The sequence below is a fragment of the Poecilia mexicana genome, unplaced genomic scaffold (assembly GCF_051168715.1).
Source record: "Poecilia mexicana isolate PSO_F unplaced genomic scaffold, ASM5116871v1 scaffold_5, whole genome shotgun sequence".
NCBI lineage: Eukaryota > Metazoa > Chordata > Actinopteri > Cyprinodontiformes > Poeciliidae > Poecilia > Poecilia mexicana.
The window spans coordinates 4,565,901-4,593,673 of NW_028263374.1; the positions used below are offsets into that span (position 1 = coordinate 4,565,901).

Genomic DNA, 27,773 nt, shown 5'->3' on the forward strand with positions numbered 1-27,773 from the left:
AAAAAAAAAAAAAAAGAAAAATATTTCTATTTTGTTCTTGGAACGGTTGACACGTTTCCAAAATTAGCTTCCGGAGATTTTAATGGTAAAGAAGACACCATGGGTCATGCTGCAAAAAAAAAAAAACACCCAGAAACTGTTATGCAGCTGCATGTTTACTTACCAGTGATAATGCACATGATAATGGTTGTTGCAAAACCACAAAATGGCTATTCCTCCTTCCCTAAAGCTGTAGGTTTGACTGAAACCACAGAATATCTCAACAAAAAGTCATAACTTCTGAGGCTCATTATTGTGTCATCAGCAAATGAGACATCATTGTGTCAGACCAGGAAGTTCCTAAATCTCTGAGTTCTTTAAAAAGGACCTAATTCCTCAAAGTGGAGCAATACGGACATCGGCAACTTTGGATTACGGCCGACGAAAATGTAAAAGGTAAGGATGACATACGTTTTTTTTCTTTGTCAACAAAATTATGAATACTGTCAGCCAACAGCTTTATATAAATCAGTGACTGAAGAAATGTTTCATGCTTGACCTTTTGACATTTTTACGTTGTCAGAATGGTCAACACAGAAGTTATATGAGCAGCTCATGCATGGCAATCATGTTGTAGCCTCTGTCATGACAGCGTGACATTGGCTCTCTGTGAGATCAAAAGGCCCTTCTTCTGAAACAAAAGGCTATAATTTTCCATTTTTAACAGAAGTCAGTGGAACAAATTTAGCTGTAGACACAAACTATTTGAAATGCTGCATCTGCGTCGTGGGTGCTTCAGTTGTTGACAGCAGCTCTCAAAAACAGCCAGAAGAATCGTGTAACAGTGGGCAACACTAATGTTAACTGACAGCATGATTTCTTTTTTTTTTTTTGTCAGAAAAAGTGACTTGTTTGAAATAAACATTACATAAATGCGAAATTTTCTGAAAGCAAGTGCTGGAATCCAGATTAACCAGAAATAATCTGTTTTGCAGGTCAAAAAAGGTCCTTACTTCCACAAAACAAAATCTACCATCCACAACATGAAGTTAAAAAAAAGTAACTGCGACTCTTGTAAACATAAGTAGTGAGAGAGTGGTTCCCCTTTATAAACCGTATCTAAATTGCCATCTTTTTAAAATATTTTTTACCTTTCTGCTTCTGAAATGAATCCATATTCTTTCAAACACTTTCTAATAAAAACATCATTCCATCTTTGCGCATAAGAAACACCCAAACCTCCTCTTATAGAAGGAAATAAGACAACGTACATAATACTACCCTGTCATGGTGAGTTTTGACTGTTTTTGATCGGATGCTAGCAGATTTGCATAAATTAACATACGGGGCCTGAATTAAAGATTCATTACTTTGTGTTTTTACTTCACAAGTTTAACATTTATGTTGTGTTTATCTTGGAAGTGCAATCTTGTGCAAAAACTTGTTCAGAAATCGAGGCTGTCGAGCACATATGTGTGCCACTGATATGGATTTGCAAACTGTTGATAAGTAGTTATCTTATGCTATGTATTGACTTTGGTAAGTCAGAAATTATCGACATCTGCCACAGGTTTTACAGTACATTAATCATGTCCCATTTTTGTAAAATTGTCTAAAGACAGAGCTGCTACCTTCTTGCAGTATTTCCAGCTGGGAACTCAGAAAATTAGAGTTCAGACAGAAGACACTTTTTAGAAGAAACAAATTACACTTACATTTGCCAGAGCAATTTTGCTCTACAAAAACAAAATGACAAAATGGAATCCTGTTTGTTGATTGACTTTATTAAATCAAGACTGCATGTGGTATCTAGTATCAAATGTTGGACATCCTTTTTTTTTAAAGGGTCAAACACAACGGTAGATAATGACTTCTCATCTGTTCTCTTCCTCTCTATTCCAACTCCAGCTGATGTTTAGAAACTACCCAAGGCTGAAGTCCTACAATCTCGTTATGATGTACGTCAGTGTGACCTGTCGATTATGTGCTAATGGTATAGGATAATGTTCATAACACACCAGTTTGTCCCAGTTCAAGTGAAGATTTTTCCAATTTTCATCCAACAAGCAAGTCCCAAAGGCCATGTCTCACTGACATATCACTCCCTAACATAAACCTGACCTCTGATAGCTTCACTCAGTGGCTCAGAGATGTTGACTTCATGCCATCTTGCTCAACACTTTAACACTTTTAAAGGTCTTTTGTAATGTCAGAAAGTGTGAAAGAGGACAGTCAGGGTACTTTTTGTGACTGTCATCAAAAAATAAGATTCAGATGACTGAGTTGTTGCTTTCTCTGTAAAATCCTAGGACTGTCAAAGTGCTGCAGAAGAACGTCTGTGTTTGAGCTTATGGATCAGATGTTATTTAAAACATCAGGAACTTTCTGACTTTCCTCAAGTTGCAGTGGTTTTGCTGAAACTCTTAACCAACCCAGCTGGGATTTCCAGACGTCTCTCAGATGGTTAGTGGCAAAAAAGGCTAATATTTCATCCATTTAGAGGAAATATTGAAAATAATACATGACTAACCTGCGTACTCCCACACAAGATCTTTAACACATTACTGTAATTTGACCCACAGTGAGTAATGGCAAAGCCATGATTGGTAATTCAAGGTTTGGCTTTCCTGTCCTTTTCATGGTCACAGAGCCATAGAAAACGTTGCAAGCTCAGTTGATCGCCCAATAATGAAGCTGATGTTTTCTTAAAAATCTGATTGCCTCCTGTCTTTACTGTAACCCCATAAGAGAAAACATGCTTCAACTAAATGCTAAATGTGGCTTTATTGGAGTCAAATATTTTCAGATTTGAGTGAACGACTGGAGATTTTCTTAAAAAAAAAAAAAAAAGCAACGAAAACTTAAATCTGTATTTTATTACTGTACAGTAGTATTTTATAGGGGTTTTTTTTGTAGACAAAAAACCTGATAATTAAATAGCCCTTTATGCCAGCATGTCATTTTTTTTCTTTAATTTTGTAGCTTGGAGCTACAAAACTTAAGCATGTTTATGAAAGATAAAGCAGTAAAATCAGAAAATCTTACTGCTCAAAAGTCAGTAAAATTTATTCTCAGTTTATAAAGTGCAATAAACTGAGAATAAATTGATGCTGATGAGCTTAAAGACGGTCAGAACAGTTTTCAACTATGAGTTAAACATGGGAAAACTCAAAAACTTATGTTCTGTGTAAAAATAATACTCAACTAGTGGAGCTTAAGAGGTAAAATAACAGAGTTTAACCTAAAGAGGGTTATCAGTCTTTATGGTGCAGCTTTGGCATATATATATATATATATATATATATATATATATATATATATATATATATATATATATATATATATATATATATATATATATATATATATATATATATATATCAGACATCTCAGTCCAGAAATGTGCAGTTCTAGGCACAGCCAAGATACTGCGCAGAACCCTCAAGCTCCCAGGCCTCTGGTAGAGGACCCGAGCTCAGAGGATGAAAGAGACCACCCACGGAGGGTGAGAGGGGAATTTTTTTTTTATATATATATATATATATATATATATATATATATATATATATATATATATATATATATATATATATATATATATATATATATATATATATATATATGTATATATATATGTATATATATGTGTGTATATATATATATATATATATATATATATATATATATATATGTTAGTTGTAAATGTCACATGGTAATTTAACATCCCCGTTTGTCTGTTTCTCTCTTTCCTAACTAATTTTAACTATCAAATATTCAGTAACTTTATTATCAGCACATTGTAAATGTCCAAAACACCATAACAATGTCTAGTCAATCTGTTTAGACCTGTACATGCAGTTGGAATGACTACCAAACAGGATGTTTTTGTTTTGTTTGTTGGAAAATTTGATTAAAAAAATAATAATAATTAAAAATCCTGATTTAATTTTTTTCCTGGAAATTTAGTTAAAAAAAATGCTTTAATGATTTTAGTTGTTTCGTAATTACTTTCATAAAACTGATTGGATCCTGTTTTAACAACAACAAAAATACATAAATAAACTCCACATTAGCATGATTTTATTGTTAATTGGTGCCAAAATAGTTGTGGAGTTTACTGGCTGAACTCGAAATTAAGCTTTTCTGGTTTCATGGAGAGAAACAGAACTGGGCCCTACTGAGAAACACAGTCATATCCAGAACAACAGGATAAACCATTCAGGGACCTCAGTGAATTGCACTTTTGTCCCAGCCTGAGAATACAATGAGCATAAGTAGGTTACATGGATGTGTGGCCATAAGCAAGAGCTGGAATACTGTTCAGATTTAGAAGAAACCAAGTAGTTCTCTGTAACCTAATAAACAATCCAAAAACAGATAAAACATAATAATAATAACCTTCCCGGTTTGGAAGCTGTGACATTGACGTTGTTGAAGTGCAAGCAGTAGACTGGCTCAGATTTGACATGCCTGGCTAATTAGTTAGATTATCACACAGCTGCGCAGGTTGAGAAGATTTGAAGTGGTTTTATCAAAAGAATCATTTTCTCAGGGAATGACTTGTACTGACAGCGTGTGCACTCCCAGATCTATTTCAGCCTGGGATGTGCAGCTGTTGTCTGTGTGAACATACAAAGGTGAACTCAACAAGAACGTTTTTTTTTTAATTTTTTTTCCCCAGAGTATTATTACACATGAGTAAATGCATAAAGTCATCCAATACATTTTAAAGGGCCTCAAGCCACACACTTTAACAAAAAGTGGCACATGCAGGGTTCCTATTATTTAAGTCAACATTGCATACTTTTCCTTAATAATTAATCAATCAGGTGTATTTATGTAGCACATTTCAGCAACAAGGCAGTTCAAAGTGCTTTACGTGATAAAAACACAAAATAAAAAGTCTTAAAAACATCATCCAGTAACAAAAACATCAATGCACATCAACTATGTTGGTCAATGTTCCAGTGATTATGGGTGGAAACATATTCATATTTCCAGAAATGGTCCAAGAGCGCTTCTTACCATTTTAAAAGTTTGAATGCCAAAGGTCATGGATGGATGAGTGGATATGGAATGAAATAGGGAATAAGTCCGACAGTACTTTCTCCATACTTACCCAGCTCTGGAAAATAAATAAAATTGTACACTTTTCTAGAATCTTCCAGACTGTGTCGGAACTCACAGAAGCCGTTATCCTCTGAGTTGGCAGAGGACTGCACAGGCTTAGATCCAGCCAATAATACCAAACTCTGTTGACTATCGGTTTTAGGATTATTAGCAATGGTATTTGGTGACATAATCCCTAAGCTAAAGATTTGGCTTTCAATTCCACTGAAATGGAGGCAAGATGAGGCAGGACTGTGTGTATAGCACCATTCATACGCATGGTGATTCAATAAAACATTTTAAAAACCTGAATCAAAAGAACGGCTTGTGACCAGGCGTCTGCAGAGCTGAATAAGGGAATTCAGGTGTGTTGGAGAAAGGATGCATGTAATGGCTACAGTTTAGTTTAGATATTGACAAGATTTTAAATTCTTTAACCTGTTAGAGAACATTTCCAGAACCAGCTGGACTGTCATTGAGCATGCAGAGTTAAACCCAAATGCCTAATGAGGTGTTGTACTAGTGCGATAAGAAGAGCGACGTCTCAGACATGTTGCAGTGACATTTTTCTGCCCGTGATCAATGGGTCGTGTTGTGCCATTGACCAATAGACCTGCAACTAATGGGAATGGTGCGGTACAGGCCATGAAAATGGACAAGCCAGCACACTGACCCCATGCCACACCGCTGAGTGGAAACCAGGCCTTGGAGTTTAGTTGAGTTCTAATATCTGGCCTTCTATATTTTGGACCAAAAACAATGACTCGCTTTTTTTTTTATTGTGAAGATACTTAATAATTATTAAGATACTGACTCATCCATGCATATTTTAGAACATCCTCACTCAGTGACCATAGGGAACTACGGTCAGATTGCTGACGCAGAAATGTAAACTTGCATGTCATCAGCATAGATACTCTATTGTAGTGTTTCTCCCAGTAATTTGATCTAGGAGGATCATGTTTGCATAAAATCAAAATGGGACACAAGAAAGATGCCTTGAGGAATCTCACATACAAATTTTATTGTGCACATTTATAATTACCAACTGACCTAAAGTAGTTCCCATCTGCCAAATAATATCTGAACCAGTTTAGCGAACTACAAGACAATCCCATTCACTTTTCCACTTTTTCAGTCAGGACATTATGATCAGCAGTTTCTGACGTAGAACTGGAGTCCAGTGAACCCAAAACAAACTTTTTTGATGTATCTCAGTGAAGAAGGAAGCAGATCAACAGTTTTACCAATGCAGTCAGTGCTGCTGTGTGATTAAAAACTACAAAGCATCGAAGTTTAGAGGGTTTTTTTTAATGAAAAACAATTAAATATGGTAATATTGGAGGTCAAATATAAGCTTGTTAATATCAGTGAGGTATTTTCAGGGCCTGGAGCAAAAAACAAACAACAACAAAATGAGACACATTGAAGATCTTTATTAACAGCCTCTTAATTCGATGAAATACGGTTGATGATATTTTCCCGTGACTTAAATTCCACAAGTTAATCCCAAATACCTCCCAAATCCCTGAAATATGTGATGCATGTTTTTCTCTCCTTCCCAGAACAATTACATATTCTTAGCAAAAGAATTTCTGCTTCATTCAATCATCACATTGTACTCCACACCACAATGCCTCACGTTGCTCCCGGACTCAGGATGGCTCAGAAAAATGGCCGCAGCTGCTTTCGCCTGGCGTGTTTAACTCCTCCTTCTGCTTGTGTCTTTGGGTGGGCTGGGGTCTTCAGCGCTGCCTCAGACCTGCATGGCCTCTACCAGCGCCGCCAAAGACCTCCCACCTCCGAGACGCCAGGGGTCCAGGTCAGAGAGAGGCTGACGCCGGGCCAAAACCCTTCGCTTCCCCAGCACCGTCCCACTCACACCTGCACCCCGTGGGGAGCCCGAGGCCCATGGAAGTTCTGAAGGTAGGCCCATTCGAGTAAGTAGTTCCTCAACCACGTCTCGTATAAAGGCTTTCTCATCTTAAGTTTAGTTAATTTGCTCTGATGAAGGTATACGTCCTCAGGGATTTCTGTTCCAGCTCTTTGAGAGTGGGCTATGTCCAATCCATAGGGGGGGATTATCTCCAGAGAGAATTCCTGTTTCCAGACATTTTGGCATGCAAACCACCTAATCCTATTTGCTCCACTACACTGACAAATTTCCAATCTGCTGTAGCCAACCCTGTGAGAATACCCACTCGATTCTAATCACAAATCATCGTAAAGCAAATGAAGTTCTATGCTTCTCGATATCAACTTGTCGCATTTTAAAGTTTAAAATTCACTCGGCCTGAGTTTTATGTCATTGTGAGTGAAATTCCAGCTGTCAGACACGTTTCCTTGTAGCCGATTGTGCTGAGTTTTCTTTGATTTTCTGCACAATTGGGTCAAAGAAAAAAACTATCATCATTTCCGCCGATTATCACGGATACGCGTTTGATCGCTTTAGGCTGGATACAATCTGCTCGTGGGTGACGGAGACATTTAAGTTGTTGACTCGTCTGGAGAACAGGTTGCTATTTATCTTCAGCTCCGCGGTCGCTAATAGCCGCGCAACGCAATCTGCAGCTCCGTACTCCCTTCAACTTTAGCATGAAAATCCAATCCCGCTGCAGTGGTTTTTGGCACGTGGCTTTCCGTTTTCACATGGCTCTCCAACTGTGTGTGTTGTGGAAAGTTGCTTTGAGCAAATTATATCTTAAGTGTATACATTACTAAGGATATTAACTTATTGTAGCTTGTTATATGAAAGCATTGCATAGATTAGTGCATGACTGATGAAGGTTTCTAGTGAAACTCAGGGGTGGAAAGTAACTAGTTACATCGACTCGATCACTGTAATTATGGACAGCTTGTCTGTAATTTGTCATTTTTTAAAGTTGTTTACAAAACCTGAACTTTTACTTTAGATTGAGTTTGGTTTGAGTAAAGTATTTTACTCAGTTCCATTTGAAATCATATTCATTAATGAGTAAAAATGTAAATAAAATGTAAAAAAGTGACCAGAAAATAAACTGGTCACTTTTATTTTATTTTATTTTCACATTCATCCTTCTACTGGTTTAGTGTTAAGATTCTGGAACTTTCTTCCGCTCATAAAAAGTAATTAGGTAACTTTTACTTAAAGTTAAATTTTTGTGAGATAGTTTTTACTTTTATTTGAATAATATTTTAACACTGGTACCTATGTTTGGAGTATCTAAGTAAACTTTCATCAAAGTAACTCTACTTTCTGTATTCTTTAACCTCATTTTTTCCATAATTTAAAATGTCTTGTTGCACTGAGAGAATTTATCAATATTAATGAATTATTAACTTCAACAACCTCCTATATCTTGCTGGAAAGTTACTTGTAAGTTAGTCTTGACTTATTTCAAGTGTACTATAAACTAAACCAAAAATACTTGATCAGATTTTGTGTTTTTGCTGTGTGACATTCTAACTTAATATAATATACGTTGATCTAAGCCCTTCCATTGTAGCTCTTGTTGTATTTCCAAGGTTCTTATCCACTGAAAAGCAAACGTCCCCTCTTGCTTTTGGTCTTTTGCAGCCACTAATAGGTTTTCTTTAAGGATTGCTTAAAGAACAAAGAAGCCCAAATGCAATTGATGAACTAGTAAGAAAATATCTAATCTGATATTGATAAACAAGAAAATAATCAAAAAATATGAACACAGATGAAAACCAAAACTCAAACACTTAAGGGTTGTGACAGCCTGAGGTTGTCATAAACAGCTTGTACCTGCAACTTTCACTTCATTTTTTTAAATGAAGTGGATACACTGCAAAAAATCTTACCAAGTATTTTTGGTTTAGTTTCTGGTGCAAATGTCTGAATAAATTTGAAATGAGACAAAGCTAACCTTATAAGTAACTTTTTAGGAGCTTGTTTGAAGTCAATAATTCCTTAATGTTTTTTTAAGTACTTGTTCCACTGGCAGATTATTTCATTTATAAAAATACATTTTCCCATGATATACTTAAGTGAAATAAATCTGCCAACACTTTAACACCATTATTGACTTAGAAGAAGCTCCTATATGTTGGAGAAAAGTTACTAGTAAGGTATTTTTGTCTTATTTTATGTGTGATGGAATATACACTGGAAACTAGACAAAATATACATGAAAAAAATTTTATGTTATTTTTTTTTTTTTTGCAGTGTACTAAACTCTGGGTGCTTGGGAATCGCTGAAGTACGTTTGAAAACAAAGTAAATTGCATTGAGATTAGCCTAAAAGTTATTGTGGTTTTAAGATAACGTTTTGTTTGCACTAACAGTGTGTTTCTCTTGGTCGTGTTCTGTGTCAGAGAATATTTAATTCATTGTTCTTCATATTGGTGTGTGTAGCTCAGTCAGTGAAGTGACTCATTCTGTGAACAAACAGGTGGGCCAAGTTTATGGACAAGAGCAAAAAACCTACATAGTGGCTGCAGGGTGTTCCTCTGACAGAATGACTGAAATAGATGCTTTCAGTTGTTGTGGGGACTTTATTTGAAAAGTCAATTAGAGGGGCACCACATGGTTCAGGTGCATGTGTGTGTTATATATATATATATATATATATATATATATATATATATATATATATATATATATATATATATACATATATATATATATGTATATATATATATATATATATATATATATATATATATATATATATATACATATATATATATATGTATATATATATATATATATATATATATATATATATATATATATATATAACACACACATGCACCTGAACCATGTGGTGCCCCTCTAATTGACTTTTCAAATATATATATATATATATATATATATTTCCCATACTTTTGTTTTTAAATAAAACTTTTTTCTGACTTGTGAGATGTGATACCCTTAGACCTTGTTATCTAGATGTTGAAGTATTGACAATTAATAGCAAAGCACTTTGTTTCTTTTATAGATTTCATGTACGTTTGAGATTTAGGATTTTATGCTACCAACGTGATAACTGAAGCCAATGGCAGTCACTGTCTGAGAGCAGCTTTTTGTTTATACTGTCAGACAAGTCTAATATTTTCCCCCCTCAGTACTTGCAGTGTTAGGGTCGATTCTACCAAAAATGTTTTGATGTTTTGCTTTTAAATGTAATTCTCCATGCTCTCAATGTTAAATCAAGAAACAGAATTTTGGGGTTTACATAAGTCCTAAAATACGCTGCTATTATGTTGAAGTCAACTGTTGTTGATTTTGTGTGGAAACATGCAGCATTCACCATTCAGGCTTCACGCCCATGTTTATGAGTTTACAGGGTCCACGGGAGTGAGAGGAGTCTTTGTGTTTCTGGGAGCTCCAGTGTTTCCCTCTGAGTTGTTTTGAGTGTCTGTGCTTCTCAGGATGGTGTCATTGCTGCTAGAGACGACTGTTGTTGTCGAACTTCACCACAGGCAGGTCGGAAAAAGGTGAAATTACAACAAAAATCCAGGACAAGTTGTGTGACTTTCTCTCATCTAGACAATATCAAACATGTTAAATACAGGCTAGAACATGGACAGATGCAATCACCCTTACTGTTCTCAGCAAGCTGCTCTTCAACCAACACACGTTTTGTAGCCATCAAAAACTTTCTGAGAAAATACTGGTTGGACCTTTTTGGCTACAACTCTGGAGGAATAGAGTTTAATAAAACGGGTCAGTTTTCCAGCATCGACCTGTATTTTTTAAGAGTAGTCGACAAATTTTCAAAAAGGCTAATGTCCAGACAATGGGAAATTCATTCCAGATTCTTCATGTGTGTCTGCTTTATTTATTCTAAACCTAGTTTTGATGTGTTTTAACCTCTTGCCTGTTGAATTTAGGGCAAGTTTGTGGCATTAACTAGCTGCTCACCATCATCCCAGACAGTTGTTGCTGCATTCGTAACGGAATAACAGTGAGCTCCTCTCGTTCTCCTCTCATTCTCTTCTCGTTCTCTTCTTCTTCTCCTCTTGTTCTCCTCTTGTTCTCCTCTTGTTCTCTTCTTGTTCTCTTCTTGTTCTCCTCTTGTTCTCCTCTTGTTCTCCTCTTGTTCTCTTCTTGTTCTCTTCTTGTTCTCTTCTTGTTCTCTTCTTGTTCTCTTCTTGTTCTCTTCTTGTTCTCTTCTTGTTCTCTTCTTGTTCTCCTCTTGTTCTCCTCTCATTCTCCTCTTGTTCTCCTCTCATTCTCCTCTTGTTCTCCTCTCATTCTCCTCTTGTTCTCCTCTTGTTCTCTTCTTGTTCTCTTCTTGTTCTCCTCTCATTCTCCTCTTGTTCTCCTCTCATTCTCCTCTTGTTCTCCTCTTGTTCTCTTCTTGTTCTCTTCTTGTTCTCCTCTTGTTCTCCTCTCATTCTCCTCTCATTCTCCTCTTGTTCTCCTCTCGTTCTCCTCTCGTTCTCCTCTCGTCCTCTTCTCGTTCTCTACTCGTTCTCTTCTCGTTCTCCTCTCATTCTCCTCTTGTTCTCCTCTTGTTCTCTTCTTGTTCTCTTCTTGTTCTCCTCTCGTTCTCCTCTCGTTCTCCTCTCGTCCTCTTCTCGTTCTCTACTCGTTCTCTTCTCGTTCTCCTCTCATTCTCCTCTCATTCTCCTCTCGTCCTCTTCTTGTTCTCTTCTTGTTCTCTTCTTGTTCTCTTGTTCTCCTCTCATTCTCTTCTTGTTCTCCTCTCATTCTCCTCTTGTTCTCTTCTTGTTCTCTTCTTGTTCTCCTCTCGTTCTCCTCTCGTTCTCCTCTCGTCCTCTTCTCGTTCTCTACTCGTTCTCTTCTCGTTCTCCTCTCATTCTCCTCTTGTTCTCCTCTTGTTCTCTTCTTGTTCTCTTCTTGTTCTCCTCTCGTTCTCCTCTCGTTCTCCTCTCGTCCTCTTCTCGTTCTCTACTCGTTCTCTTCTCGTTCTCCTCTCATTCTCCTCTCATTCTCCTCTCGTCCTCTTCTTGTTCTCTTCTTGTTCTCTTCTTGTTCTCTTGTTCTCCTCTCATTCTCTTCTTGTTCTCCTCTCATTCTCCTCTTGTTCTCTTCTTGTTCTCTTCTTGTTCTCCTCTCGTTCTCCTCTCGTTCTCCTCTCGTCCTCTTCTCGTTCTCCTCTCGTCCTCTTCTTGTTCTCCTCTCATTCTCCTCTCATTCTCCTCTCGTTCTCCTCTCGTTCTCCTCTCGTTTTCCTCTCGTTCTCCTCTCGTTCTCTTCTCGTTCTCTTCTTGTTCTCTCGTTCTCCTCTCATTCTCCTCTTGTTCTCTTCTTGTTCTCTTCTTGTTCTCCTCTCGTTCTCCTCTCGTTCTCCTCTCATTCTCCTCTCGTTCTCCTCTCATTCTCCTCTTGTTCTCTTCTTGTTCTCTCGTTCTCCTCTCGTCCTCTTCTCGTCCTCTTCTCGTTCTCTACTCGTTCTCCTCTCATTCTCCTCTCATTCTCCTCTCATTCTCCTCTCGTTCTCTACTCGTTCTCTTCTCGTTCTCCTCTCGTTCTCCTCTCATTCTCTACTCGTTCTCCTCTCGTTCTCCTCTCGTTCTCCTCTCGTTCTCCTCTCGTTCTCCTCTCGTTCTCCTCTCGTTCTCCTCTCGTTCTCCTCTCGTTCTCCTCTCGTTCTCCTCTCGTTCTCCTCTCGTTCTCCTCTCGTTCTCCTCTCGTTCTCCTCTCGTTCTCCTCTCATTCTCTTCTCGTTCTCTTCTCGTTCTCTCGTTCTCCTGCTGATGGTCAGATGGGTAGCAGGTGTGTTTCTGCACACCTGTCACTGCAGCTCCAAAGCAGAAAAACAAAAACCCACCGCATCATCACAACAACCTGGATTGCCTACCTCATATTTTGTTTCGACTTCTCTCTGCAGAAGACTTTTAAATATAATTTCACGGCCTTAAAAAAAGCCCAGACTTTCAAATTTATCTGATTTCATTCCACGTGCAGCTGTTTGTGGTTCGCAGTGACCTTTGCTTCAAACTGCAGGCGCATTGAGCCAAACAATGCCGCGTCTTTGTGCTCTTTGATATTCCGGCCAGGCATAAACTGGAGCTGCAGTCGAGCTAAGAGAGAGCCTTTTGTCGACGAAAACCCGGAGTGCACCTAGAGCTGTGTTCTCCATTTTGAATCGCCGGAAGATGCTTCAAGATAACGTTTTCAAAGAAACGGGACATGTCTCCGCATGTTTTCAGAACATTCCTTTTCTTGTTGTTTTTTTATTCCAACAGCATTAAACACAGCTGGCATCTAACTGCTGCTCCTATTGCTACGGAAACGTGCAGACGGCCATTTTGTTTGAACTTTTTTGCTCGATGCTTTTACAGCTTTAATGAGACTCTGCCGCTAAATTAAGCACTATTGTCCGCAGCTTAAGCAAGTGCATGTTCCAGATCGCGCAGTGGAAGGACAATGTGTCTAGTTCTTGGAAGAGGATGTTGCGTTCTTGCTGCTGTTACCCAAAAGGCTTCAGGGTGTCTAGCAAAGACATCCCTTTGTCCGGAGTGCCTCCTTTTCATGAAGCGGCCTGCCTCAGCTGTAACTGCAGACAGTTGGGGAAATGTAACTGAGGGAACGAGGAATAAAACTAGGAAGCAAAAAGCCTCCAGGCATTAGTGGAACTCGGCACATGCTGCGAAGTACATAAAAAGAAAAAAAAATCTAATTTTTGTAATCAGTTTGTTGTCTCCCCTCCCCCCCCCTTACACTCTTTGGAGTCAGTATGTTTAATGATGTGGAAAATAAACATTTGCTTTTCAGTCACATGTTTTATATGGACTTTCAAACTTCCATTTGCAATGCAGAGGAAGCTACGCTGGAGCAGTTCACGGTCCGGACTGTTCATAATTTCCCCCGATGTCGATTTTTTCCAGCCGCTAACTGTGAAAAATGGACCCATTGTGTTTTGCAGATTTGAATTTTGAATGCCCTTCTGTTTTGAGACATGTCCGAGGAGTTTTGTAAACGTAGTGAGAGAAGGAGGTGTGTGTGTGTGTGTGTGTGGGTGTGTGTGTGGGGGGGTGATAAGAAAAAAAAAATAAAACATTTCCCATGGGTCTCCATGAAGAGCGCATTTTCACGTTTTTGGGACTGTCTGATAGTGGCGATGTCATGTGGAACCTGAACGGGAGAAGCAAATTATTTTGTCATAGATGTGACAAAAAATAATTATATAATATTAAACATACAAAAACAAAAATTGCTGCATTATTACACATCTATCCAGTAGAGTTTTTATATCTTTGTTCTTGAGGTCATGCTGGTGCCTATCAAAGGTCAAAACGTTGAGTTTGTTGAGTTTGTTGAGTTTGTTGAGTGTTTCTGTGGATGGCTGTAGAATCACAGGGAGAAAACAGAGGAGTTTGACATTTTTCTGTCTCATGCAATACAGTCACGGCAGTGAAAGTTGAGTTAATGTGTCAATTTTTTTAAAAATAAAAGTAACATACTGCAGCTTTAAACACTGAAAAGTGTGGCTTGCACTCATAATTTGTGAAATGACTGTCTTAATCAACAGTGTGGTTTGGTTCTACTGGATCTTATTTTGGGGTTCCAGAGGTGGCTGAGTGCTAATCCAAACCAGATTATTTACATTTTTATTTCTCAAAAATTCTGAGAAAACATTCAGCATTTTCCTGCTACTTTCTGGTTAAGCTCCACTTTGTTCAATCACATAAAATCCCAATTTTGATTGTAAAATCACTAAACCTAGAAACGTTCAACAGGTCTGACTGCTCTGTAGGACTCTGTATGTAGTAGACAAGCAGTCTGACTGTGGAAGCGATTTTCACTCTGACCAACGTCTTTTCATTGTGAGGAAAATTGCCGCAGGGTGTATAGTTAATTTTTTTGTCTCTTTTTTTTCACTTTTTCTGGCATGAATTCCTGGTAAAAGAACAGTCTTTGATTCTATCCGCAGACTTGAACAATTTGACCTTTATTTAGTTAATTACTCCACTATTTGATCATCGAAGAATACAAGATCACATGTAAGAAGAGACGTAAAAACAGAAAATATTGTCGTTACAGTTTGGAAATCACACGTGGACCATAGATTTGGGGATTTAGATTGTGGAAATCCTTTTTTCTTACCAATGCAATCCCATAAAACCAGATAAAAGCAGGAGCATGTAAAAAGCCTTTCACATCCCGTCCATCATGTTTGACTTGGTCATTAAAGCTGAACTGAGGAAGAGAAAAAGGGGGAAAAAAAGACGTATATCCTTCAAAAGCCAAACTCTTGTCTGTTTTACAATAATATTTGTTAATCATGTGTAGTATTGTTCTTTAGAAAATGTTGGTAGAAAGAAAGAAAAACTCTTAATTAATGTTCATTGAGTTCATTTTTTGTGCTATGTTGAAAAGTATTTGGCTGAAGGCTACATTTTCAGACATCATTTTCAGACAGAGCTCCCTTTCAGTTCTATCTGTCAATACATTTGGGTTTAGCATTAGCCCAAAGCTAACTGTAATCCTGAGCATTAGCCATGACCCTAACCTTGAAGTGGAACTGTTATGCAAAATGCAGTTTTTAGAAACAAACAGCCCAAGTACTAAAAAAAACAAACAAACTCTGCCCTTTTCTGGCAACATGTTGATGTTTCTTGGTGTCTGGAAAACGAGCCATTTATTAAGTCACAATCGCTAGGAACTGCTCCCAACCTGGCAACCCAAGCAGAGCGGGATCAGCTGGTTTTACCACACTATGTGCTGTACAACGGCTGCTGGGAAAGACAAGTGTTTGGTTGTTGACTTTCCATCCAGAAACCACTTGCTGCGTTCCTGTCGGTTGTGCAGGAGGCTCCACTGCTTCTGTTTCTGTTTCTGGGTTTGACTCGGGGTCAAAGATGTATGGTGACACAAATGCGTATCTGTTCACAGATATTTTCACATGGGGGTGTATTATGCAGGATTCATATTTTACGCATTTTTGTATATTTGGGTTTCTACTGCTTCTAAAAGCAGCCAAAGAGCTTAAAATAACCTCCCATAAATCTTTTGGCGAGAAGTCTTTTGGTGTCGAAAATGAGCCGTTTCCAAAAACGTCTGGAATATAATGTCACAAATCAGCAGACACTGCCTGTTACCTAGCAACCCAGGTGGTTTTGTTCTTCTTGTTGGTTGTTCAGGGGGCTCCACTTCTGCTTTTCAAAGATTTACGGTTGTATAATTGTTAAAACTTTTTGCAGCCATTTTCACAAACAAGTGTTAGTGTTGAGTTGGGGGGTTGGGTGGAGGGGGGTGGCCAGCAGCATCTTATTTAGATTTAAAGTAACAGGACGCCCTAAAACGGCTCATTCTGAAAGGAGCTCAAAACAGTCAGAACTAAGCAGATTAAAATCTCATGATCGAAGAATAATTTTGTGCAAAAAATGTAATGAACATGTTTTGTAGCCCATATACCTTTCCCAACATGTCCAAGCAAGCCTTAAAACAGATAATTAAAGCGGTTTTGCTTCACGTCCATCCAGTCATTGTCTATTCTAGCTTATTCTTGCAGACTGACAGGGAGCTGGTGTTTCCAGCAGCCATTGGGCAAGAGACAATGTACACTTAAAGTTAGAATGCCGGGTAAAAACTAACCGCTTGTCTGGACCTTCGTCCAACAGGCAGACTACAATTCTAAAATAACTCAGAAACTCAACATTGTCGTTCACAACTCCTCCTTCTTTTTCCTGATTGGCCCAGATGAAAAGAATCCTGCTAAGTCAGACTCAATCATGAATATCTTCTGAGGAGTTTTCTTACAAAACCACTCAAAGGTACTTTTTTTCCCCTGCTTGTATCACCATGAGAACCATATTAGAAATTGTCAAACACTAAAACTGCAACATATCTGGAAAAAATTATACTGGCTACAATTATTTAAAACACTAATTTGAGATTTGTGAACCTTTGTCGTTTGTTTAGACATGAAATCATGAGTTGGTCGTATCATTATGCCAATATCTAGAACAATTTGGAGATGTGAAGTTTTGTACTATGAAAATAAAACAAACGTCCACGATGGACCAGTTTGTCATTTCTGTTTGCTCTCTGGCTTACGGCTAATAATAATAATCCAGTCCTGCAAGTGTCTCAATGTGTCGTGCAACAGGTCTTATGCTTTTAGTTATAGACTCCCTGAAACAACCATCTGAAGTCTTTTTTCCTCTTCGGTGATAATCATTTCCCAGGAGACGTGACGAAAGCAGCTCCATCACATTTAATAGCTCTAGCCCCAAAATCTTCCTGACTTATCAAGTTTTAACCAGTTTGCCTTTAAACTAGCTACCGACCACCGCAAACCAGTCCTCGTCACTAGCTTGATGTGACCAACCCATTGTTGGTGGGATTCAGAACCGTTTGAAAATACCTGTTGTAGTATTTCAACATTTTAGCAAACAGTCAATGCTAAATGTCTTCTTTTGACGAAATGCCCCGAAGAGTGGCCGGTTGCCAGGGAAATGGGAAAAGCTGGAGTGCGGAGAGGAGCCGATGTGAATGGATCCATTTCATTTCAGGGGTCAAAGAGTGACGACTATCTCTCGAAATGTTGTTGGTCCTAAAGGCACAAGTCTAGAACACAGACCCATGTGCTTTCCCTGAGAAGGTAATAAACCTCTGTCTCACAAAGAGCCTATGAATAAAAGCAAGAAGCCAGGCTCGCTCAAGGGTTCGATGCAATGCAGCTCTTGTTAATAGTTCCCTTTAAACCCAAAGGTTTGGCTGAAGGAAAAGGGCAGACTGCGAAGTGGAAACAAAGAAACACTCTACTATGAGTTTACAAAGAATGCTTTTTTAGATTTTTTATCATATCGAGCTGTGTTCAGCCAGCGGCCACTTTCCCCCCCCCCCCCGCTGGATTTGCGTTCAACTCTGGAATTAGAAAGTTTCCAGCCGTCCACAAACAGGAAGTAAACTTTCTTTTCTCTCGCGTCACACAAGATCCGGCGGCGACAATCTACATTGTTAACTGGATAAACGGTAACACTTGGCGACACGTGAGGATGCTGTTTCTAGATGCCTTGACTAAATGAGATAAACTTCAAAACGCTGGACTTTTTTTTTTTTCACAATCGTGAATAAAGAAGCATAAAACAATGTCTCGGTACACAATGTCCATTCTGTTTGATTCATCCTCTTTATTTCTGGGCAGCAAGTGCAGATTCACATCAGTTTTAACGAATGGATTAGAAGCAAAATAACTGGCAGCTGAAGTGCACAGACTGAAATGAAAACTATTTGGTAACGCTTCATCTGATGGGGTGTGATAAGACTGACATGACACTGTCATAAACAATACCTGTTATGAACATGAAGGACTCTTTATGAATGTTTATGACTGATGTCATTAAGTCTCATTGGGTAAAAAATGACACTTTTAATGCAAAGTTGCAGTAAAACTCACATAAAAAGTCCACTAAAACCTTCAACTTTGTATTAAAAGTGTCATTATTTACCCAATAACACTAACATGTCATAACACAGTTATGAACATTCATAAAGACTCCTTTATTTGACCTTTATTTGGTCAAATAAAGGATGACCAAAAGTTTTAATGAGGTCCAATATGCCCAAGGATGGATTACTTACAAAGGTTTGCTCAAAAATAGCAGCAATATTGTGTCACCAATGTTTTTTAAAATTACTATTTTGAAATCAAAATTTAACAGATGAAAATGACAAAGAAAAACATTAAAACTTTTAATTAGAACTGTAGAAATCGATCAGTTCCAAATCAAAGTGTTATTCTTTCCAAGTTTGTTTAAAAACATAAAAAATAAAATAAAATTCTAGAACAGATATGAAATTGTTCTCCTTTTGGACTTTTCTGGTTTAGCTGTTCATCAAACCAACATGTTTAAGATCAGACAAAGACAAGTTTTCAAATCATGATTTCATTTATTAAAGCAAGAAGAATAAAATAAACTAAAATAAAAATTAAAAACCATCCAAACCAAACTGGCCCTGAAGCCTAACGACTGGGTCTACTGTCCCATTTTGCACTTAAATGTAACAACAGGATTTAACTTTGAAGCCCACAGGAAAACCTCTACTTGGTTTCGTGTGGGGATTTTTGTGCGCGACAGAGACGAAAAAGAAAAGAGAAGCGAAAGGGAGAAAGGCGGGGAAAGGTTTAAAAGGAAAGAAGATAGAAATGGAGAGAAAGAGAGAAAACAAAACCGAGAAACCAACAGCAACAGACGGAGCTGAGCCGTTTTGTTATCAGGTCATCTCTCTGATATCTGAACTGAAATGACATGACTCCTCTGACGTGCCATCATGCTCATGCAAGAGAATTTTGTGACATGTCCGAAACAATCTGAGGATTGGGTTTTTTAAAATTTGCTCTAACTAGATATCGGGCCAAAGAAACAAAAGAGTGAAAAACAATAGTTATGCAGTAAATTAGCTTCGTCTATTCCTGTTTGGGGTTTTTGGAGATACATATGGAGAAGGTATTTCCATTTTAGTTTTAGAAAATAAATAAAATCAACAATTTCTAATAGAAACAAACTGACATTTTGATTATCTAGGTCAGTGAACAACTCAAAAAATTCTTCAAGATGAAAGTCGTTGGTATGATAATAAACATTTTCTGTGACTTCTTGAATGGCTCTTCCAGCCTTTAAAAGACTTATTCAGAGGCTGTTTTTTTTTTTTTTGCCTCTGTTAAGATAACTTCACACTGCTTCAGTTATTTTAAAATAAAGTCTTTAGGGGAGAAAATTCATCATTAATAGTGACCTATTGTGTGAGTTTCATCCCAGTGTGTGCCTTTTCCTCCACTGGGGAAATGTTTTGGATCACTCTGGCACTGAGAAATGAATTTTCCTACCCAACACTGTACTGGATGATAGAATCATAGAATCATGTCTCAAGATCATTTTCTGTAAGTTGTGGCTTTGCGACTATTTCTCTGTTTTTTTTTTTGTTTTTTTTTTTCAAACTTAAAAAAAAAAAATAAATCAAAATCTTGTTGGACTCTTGCTTTTGTAAGGCTGTAATTTGGGGAACGTTTCCTGGTGACACCCTGAATGTGAATGACAAGCTAACGGAGCTTCATCCACTTCACTTTGCATCTGGACCAGATGGTAGCTCCACATGTTTAACCTCTAAAAGTCCAAATAAATAAAAGCAAACAGGCTTGCTTTTTTCTTTTTTCTTTTTTTTTTGTTGTAAACGCTGAATACATTTCAGCTTTTATCAGGGTTGTTTGTCGGGGGGACAGTGGTGTCAATTGTATTTCTGGCACTCAGAACAAACGATGTTTTATACCAAATGAGCAGAACTAAAGATTAAATGTTAGCTGGCCTTAAGCAAACTTTAGTTTGCAGACCACTGGCCAATCGACAGAAAGGCTCCTTTGTACGCTGGAGGCCGTGACGTCAAAAGGCCTCTATAAAGACATAAATTCATAGTTTAATCCGGAACAACGCCGAGGTGGGAGGACGAGTCTTGATGTCCTCCTCTTGTTTCTTAACGTGCATAGCTAATGAGGCTTCTTCCCAGGATAAATAAAGCAGCTCCAACGTCGGCGGCCGTCAGATTTGGGCCGACCGGAGCCTGACGGACGTTCAGCGTGACGGGATTAAAACCTTTTTCTGTTCTCTCTGTTCTAATTTGCAATCACAAAATGCTGGAGATGCTTGAATATAGCCACTATCAGGTGAGATAGTCTTCTAGTTCTGCATTTTTTTGATGACTAATTTAATTTTTAAGCTGCCTGGAGATGTTTAAGATATAAAAACATTAAAAAATGTTAAAAAAAAAATCAGAGTGATTTGTAGCATTTAATGCTAACAAAAGTTTACATGAAAGCAGAATGGGGAAGCATTTTGTGGTCATGTGATTTCACCTAAAGGCTGAGCTGTGATGTTTTTGCTGCCTTTCCACTTAAGGTTATGAAAACAGAATGAACATAAATAGAGTCCTGATCGTCTTTAAGGGCAATAAAACATGATATGTTGTCTGGAATGTGGTCAGGAGTTTCCTTTAAATGGATCTAAAAACTAAAACTGGAATGACTGGGGAATTTTAAAGCTGGAAACTTCTGTTGAAACCTCTATAAATCCATTCACATTCATAAGATTTGATTAATAAATTGTCTTAATCTGGACAAAAGCTGGAGCATCAAGTAGTAAAATGTTCTGATTTGTTTTTTTTGTTTGTTTGTTTGTTTGTTTTTCTCACAGGTGCAGTCCCACCTGGAAAGTCCGAACAAGTACCACATCCAGCCGGCTCAGAGGCAGCAGGTGAGGCAGTACCTGTCCTCCAGTCTGGGCGGGAAAGCCGGCAGCCAGCCACCCGAGCACAGCATGCCGCCCGGGGCCACCGGCAGCGCCCCCAACAGTCCCATGGCCCTGCTCACCCTGGGCACCAACTGCGAAAAAGAAGTAGGAGTGTTTCATGGGTCGTATCAGACACCCCAATGCAGCGCGGTAGGTTTTTACCAAGCTGTTCTCTCTCACACAGATGGACGACGTCATCGACGACATCATCAGCCTGGAGTCGAGTTACAACGAGGACGTCCTGGGACTGATGGACCCCACTCTGCAAATCAACAACCAGGTTATCTGCACCTTGTTTTGCCTTATTGGTTGTTTTTGGTTTTGTTTTTTACGACTGCATGTTGATGCTGTTGTGGATAGAGTACATTTCTGCCAAATCACTCAGACAGTGTCTTAGAAAAAACTTGGAAATTTCTGAGTTTGAAAAGTCACAAAGGTCCATTTTTTTTGTAAAATTCAAGTCAAACATTTTTTCCCTTTTGAAATTCAGAAATTTTGTAAGTTTTTGTAGAAATTTTCCGAGTTTGAAAAGTCTCACATTTTCCACATGTTCCATTTTTAGAAAGTATTCTGTCAAAAATCTGCTAGAAGATCAGACATTTTGTGATAGATTAATTCATTTTCCATTTTTCAAATTCTTAGCAGTCTAAAATCTTCCACTTTTGAAACTCAAAATCTTCCATTTTTTGTTTGTTGAAAATTTCTGAGATTTTTTGGATGCAAATTTTCTTTTTCTTTTGTTTTCTGTCTCCAATGACGCTAAAATGCCTCCTTAGTTCTTGTTTTTATTTCTTCCCTGAACAAAACACTGACTCCTGTTTCCCCCTCCAGCTGCCAGTGTCTGGTAGTTTGCTGGACGTGTACAACAATCCAGGGCTTCCCCTGCCGGGCATCGCCATCGGCAACGCATGCGCACCTAACATCAAAAGGGAATTCACAGGTAAATAAATGAAGATCCAGATACAAACTGTATTCATACCGCGCTTTAAGCACAGACTTTGAAAAAAAAATAAAAATACTACTGCAAATACTCCTGATTGTTTTCTCTCACTGTGGGAAGAACAGTTAGAAAACACTATATGGAAATGTTTCTGAACAAGCTTGTGTGAGTATTGTGTGCAATTTGGAAGTGCACAAGATACTATTAAGTCAATGCTTTACCAAATAATCACTCCAGCTCCCGGCATGAAGCAAGTTCTGGACAAGTCAGGATCCTGTGGCCAGTTTGAAAGCTATCAGAGGTCAGACGGCTTTCCAGTGGGTAAGAAGGAAACGTTTTACCATCGGACAATGTGTTTTGTGTCCTACTAAACTCCTTTGCATTTACAAAAGAAAAAAAAAACACAGATAAACATGAAGCTAAATTGCTGCTATTTTTACAAGTGTTTCAAATAGTGAGCGAACAAACGAACCCGGTTCAGACCGTTTGTTCTCCCGTTGCTCCACAGAGGCTGAAGTTCGCGCTCTGGCTAAAGAGAGACAAAAGAAGGACAATCACAACCTGAGTGAGTTGGTCGTAATAAAGTGAAAATGAGTTTTCTGTGTGTTTATGTTTTTATTCATGTTGAACAGAAAGGAAATATAGTGGAAGAAAAACATTGATTCCTCTTTCTGCTCCTCCGTTTGGATGATTTCTAGTCGAGCGAAGACGGAGGTTCAACATCAACGATCGCATCAAAGAGCTGGGAACCTTAATACCCAAGTCGAATGACCCGTAAGTATCAAACTGCAGCATTTATTCTGTTCATTTTTGTTGAATTGGTGATTTTATGTGACAGGCCACATTGAAAAAAAAAAAAAACTTTTAATAAATCGAAACCTGAAAAGTGTGGCATGCACTTTCCCTCTGGTGCCCTCTAATAAAATCCATTGCGACCAGTTCCAGTGGGAATGATCTTGTTGCTTGTCAACGAGAGAAGAAAATGTGAAAAAGTTTTAAACAACAAAAAAAACATGAGTTTGGTCAAAAAGCTTGTTTATTAGCAGCTGGTTTTCACAAAAGCAGCAAATATGTGGGAGGAGTTTGGCAACCATAACTGAACTTCCTGTTTTCTGTCTGTCCTGGAGGGACAGAGGCTGAAAACATGCAGCCAGCGCTGCAGTGGGACGGTTTGGCTTAAGGGATGCTCATGTTTTGGAGTGAAATTCTGTCAAATTTCAGACCTAAATCCATTTGATCTGTTGGAAAACTCTTCAGATTTTTCTGTGCTGACACTTTTCATGCGGTCTGACTACATTTGAGGTTTTTAGAAAGAAGAAAGGGCAAAAACATAAACTGTTGATGAGTAAACTCTAGAAAGAGACGCAGCTGTCATGGCAACCAAAGGAAGTTTAACAAAGGGTCGACTGTGGAGCTGAAAACACATGAAGGCCACACATTTCAGATTGTTATTGTTTCTCTCTCTTTAGGGTTTTTTGTTTGTTTGTAAAAAAAAAAAAAAAACTTTTTTTTTCTATCTAAATTTTATCCATCCATTTTCCTTCACCCTTGTCCCTCAGTGGGGTCGGGAGGGGTGCTGGTGCCTATCTCCAGCTCACGTTCTGGGCGAGAGGTGGGGTGCACCCTGGACAGGTTGCCAGTCTGTCGCAGGGCAACACAGAGACACACAGGACAAACAACCATGCACACACACACACCTAGGGGCAATTTGGAAAGGCCAATTAACCTGACAGTCATGTTTTTTGGACTGTGGGAGGAAACCGGAGAACCTGGAGAAAACCCACGCATGCACAGGGAGAACATGCAAGCTCCATGCAGAAAGACTGGGGCTGGGAATTGAACCCAGAACCTTCTTGCTGCAAGGTGACAGCTCTACCAACTGCACCACTGTGCAGCCCCAATTTTATCCTACTCATCAAAATTCTGGAATATTCTGTGTTGAGCTGTCAGGTAAAATTCATGTGAAAAACAGTTACAGCTTGTGGTTGTACAAAACTTCAAAAATAATGTATAAATCTTTTTGTTACTACAAATTATTAGGTTTAAAAAAACATTTAGAATTATAGAATATTTCATACATGGAAAATATATAAGATAGTAATGTAATACTAATGTATTTTTCATAGTTTTAGTAGGAAACTTTTTTGGATAAAATAAATTATTTAGTTGTTTTATTGTACATGCAAGCCACAGATTTTAGATCAACATTTATTTTTTTATTTATTATTTTACTTTATATTATTTTCCCTGCTACTATTTTGTGTCGGGTTATGCTTGTAAAATAGTTAAACTTTGTTGCTACTGTTAGAAAAAAAAGTTAAATAAGTGTGAATCACTTGGTGAGACATTGGATAAATGACTTGATTATTACAAATTACTGAGATGAAATTTTAAAAATTTGTTTATCAGGAGTAAATTATTTATTTCTCATTTTGACAGATTATTAAGTGGTTGAATTTTTTAAAGTTATTTCTTTCTGAGAATAAAAACATATTTTTTGACAAACCTTTTTTAGAAACGTAGCATCACCTCATTGGAAGCGTCTCTTCTTTTGAACACGCGTGCCTTGACATTTATCTGCTCCACAGCGCTCTGCCTCTTCCATGTGTTCTCTTAAAAGTGCATGACTTATTGACCCGGATGATCCGTGAAGAATCCCGCGTTGTTCTGGTCAGCTGGTCAGCTGGCCCTCACTGCAGATCTCTGTGTTCCCCCAGAGATATGCGCTGGAATAAGGGTACCATTCTGAAGGCCTCCGTGGATTACATCAGGAAGCTGCAGCGGGAGCAGGAGAGGGCCAAGGAGCTGGACTACAAGCAGAGGAAGCTGGAGCACGCCAACCGCCACCTGATGCTGCGCATACAGGTAGGCCGCAGCTGCGTCCGCAACAAGCTGACCACGACTTTACGCTCCATCGAGGGCAGAAAAAGAAAAAACAGCCATTTTGAAAAACAATCATTTTGTGCATAAAAGATCATGATCCCACTGAAGAGCCCACTGCACTGAACCCACTGACAACCTCCTGGTTGTTCCATCAAATATTGATTTCTGAACTCGTCCAGAGTTCAAACATCAGTTTTGTTGTTTCTAAATGAATATGAACTTGTTTCCTTTGCATTATTTGAGGTCTGAAAGCAATGTGTCTTTTCTGTTATTTTGACCATTTCTCATTTTCTGCTAATAAATATTAAACTTTTGCTTGGAATTTCAGAGACATGTTGTCAGTAGTTCATAGAATAAAAGAACGATGTTCATTTTACTCAAACATTTACCTATAAAACGTAAAATCAGAGAAGCTGATCATTTGAAGAGGTCTCTTAATGTTTTTTTGAAATAATATGATACATTTAAATACCACTCTGCAGTTCAAAATCCATTTTTTTTGGCTCAACTCAGTATGCTAATTAAAACTTTTTTTAAAGGATTAAAAAAAAAAGGTTTTTTTTGTTTTTTTTTGCTCATCTTCCCTCCAATTTTCTGAGGCCCCACTTTGAGAAACACTGGTGTTGACATGTTGGTAGTGAGAGAGGGCCCAAAATGAAAGTCTGCTTAGGGCCCCAAAAAGGCCTGGGCCGGCCCTGGTTATAGACAATGGATGGATGGATGGATGGATGGATGGATGGATGGATTGTCATGTTGTTTGTTGATTTCTTATTTCATGCAGGTGATTAACTCTCTGCTTCGTGTTCGTCCAGGAGCTGGAGATCCAGGCTCGGGCTCACGGCCTGACCGTCGTGTCGTCCCCGTCGCTCTGCACGTCTGAGCTGATGGCGCGGGCCATCAAGCAGGAGCCCGTCCTCGGGGACTGTCCGTCTGAGCTCTACCAGCACAGCTGCACCCCGGACATGTCCCCTCCGACCACGCTGGACCTCAACAACGGCACAATCACCTTCGACCACATGCCCGCCGACGCCGGCGACTCGGCCCACTACGGGAGCTCCAGGACGTGTAAAATGAAGGAGCTGGTCAGGGACAACAGCCTGGGACCGGTTTCCCCCAGCGACCCGCTGCTGTCCTCCATGTCGCCCGACATTTCCAACCCCGTCAGCGGGCGCCACAGCTCCAGCTCCAGCATGGAGGAGAAAGACCATGGATGTTAGCCCCACGCCACGACCAGCGTCTGAACGGGCGAAGGAACTCAGAGATCGTTTTCTTTTCAAAGAAGATTTTTAAAGAAAAACAAGTTTTTCAATTATTGCTGTTTAATTATTACTTTGAGCCAAGACTCTTTAGATCTTCTCTCAGTGTTTTTCATGAACTTCTCAGAAATACTTGAGAAACACCTGACATACAAAACCTTGAAAACCTTGAAGTAGCCTGTTTAATATTTGACATGGTTTATTTTACATTTCATCAGAATCTGCCCCCCAAAAAAGTGCATTATGAAAACGCTATATTATTGAAATAATAAGGGCAGAAATACGAGTTTGAAACATGTTTAGACTCAACAATTTCCCCATATTTAGGAAATAAATAGCTAATCCAATAATAATAATAGTATTTATTTATTGTAAAATTGTATTATTTTTCTTCCAGATATCTCGTTTTGTTTTTGGTCCATCGATATTCACATCATAACAGACCTGATTTGGTTTCGTTCAAAGAGTCGAAGCAAATTCTTCCTTCTGCTCATCGTAAAATCTTAAATAAATCTAAACTACAACGACGACTTTTGACATAAAGGTGCCGGAAAAACCTTTTTTTTTCAGTGACGTTGACATGTTTGCATCACAGCTGTTACCTACTTCCTGTTTACCCGTCTGTTTGGGTCCGGTGTGGCCATGACGCAGCAAACTCTTGACTTTTCACGCCTTTGATCCCAGCGTGCGTGCAGCGTCCAGACCAGGAGCTCATCAAAAGTAGCAGGAAAACGTCAAATAAATGACGATATTCAACCAATTATTTCTCCACCCTAAAGCCCACCTGACATGTTTGACCCAAAAAGCAGCTGGGATGAGAAACTGTGTGACTGAAGCTTAAAAGATTCAAAACTTTGTTACTGTACGTGTTTTGGCAGACAGTGATGTCATAAGCAAAATAAATAAATAAATCAATTTAGAAAGGTCTTACAAAGTGCTATTTTGACATGGAGTGCAAAATAATTCATACCCCTTTGAATTTGTCCACATTTTGTCGCCACAAACTTGAATGTATTTTACTGGGACTAGGCTAACGCACTGTGAATAATTGTGAAGTAGAGGGACGAGATTCAAAATGGTTCAACATCTCTTACAAATAAAGATCTAAAAAGGTGTGCATTGCATTTGTACACCCACCTACACACACCACCACCCTGTTCACTGTAAATCCAGTGTTTCTATTAGTGACGTAAAGCTGCAGTTTGTGACTTTTGTGAAAAATGTCCTGTCTACATAATAAAACTGTCTCCATGTTGTGACAGTGTAATACGTGCCCTGAGCGAGTACTGCCGTCTGAAGAAAAGCCCCAATCAGAGCCAGGAGGCGGGTCTTAGCGCTGTCAATCAACCTCGTGTTGAAAGTTCAGTGTGTGCTAATGGCGGAGAAACAACTCGCAGTTA

At 38.6% G+C, this 27,773-nt stretch overlaps 1 protein-coding gene across 2 annotated transcripts; it reads left to right on the forward strand.

Annotated features, from left to right (window-relative positions):
- mitfa (melanocyte inducing transcription factor a) lies at positions 1-27,645 on the forward strand. 2 transcript variants are annotated; one of them, XM_088005372.1, is made up of 10 exons: positions 1-435; positions 6,838-7,028; positions 21,199-21,399; positions 21,479-21,574; positions 22,126-22,234; positions 22,472-22,555; positions 22,743-22,799; positions 22,933-23,008; positions 24,952-25,099; positions 25,930-27,645. In XM_088005372.1, the coding sequence occupies exons 3-10, from the start codon at positions 21,322-21,324 to the stop codon at positions 26,332-26,334; spliced, it is 1,053 nt and encodes a 350-aa protein (XP_087861498.1). In that variant the 5' UTR covers positions 1-435; positions 6,838-7,028; positions 21,199-21,321; the 3' UTR covers positions 26,335-27,645. The 2 variants fall into 2 exon arrangements, with proteins under 2 accessions (XP_087861498.1, XP_014858200.2); XM_015002714.2 differs by having other exon boundaries at positions 6,838-7,014.
- The last annotated feature ends 128 nt before the right edge of the window (positions 27,646-27,773 follow it).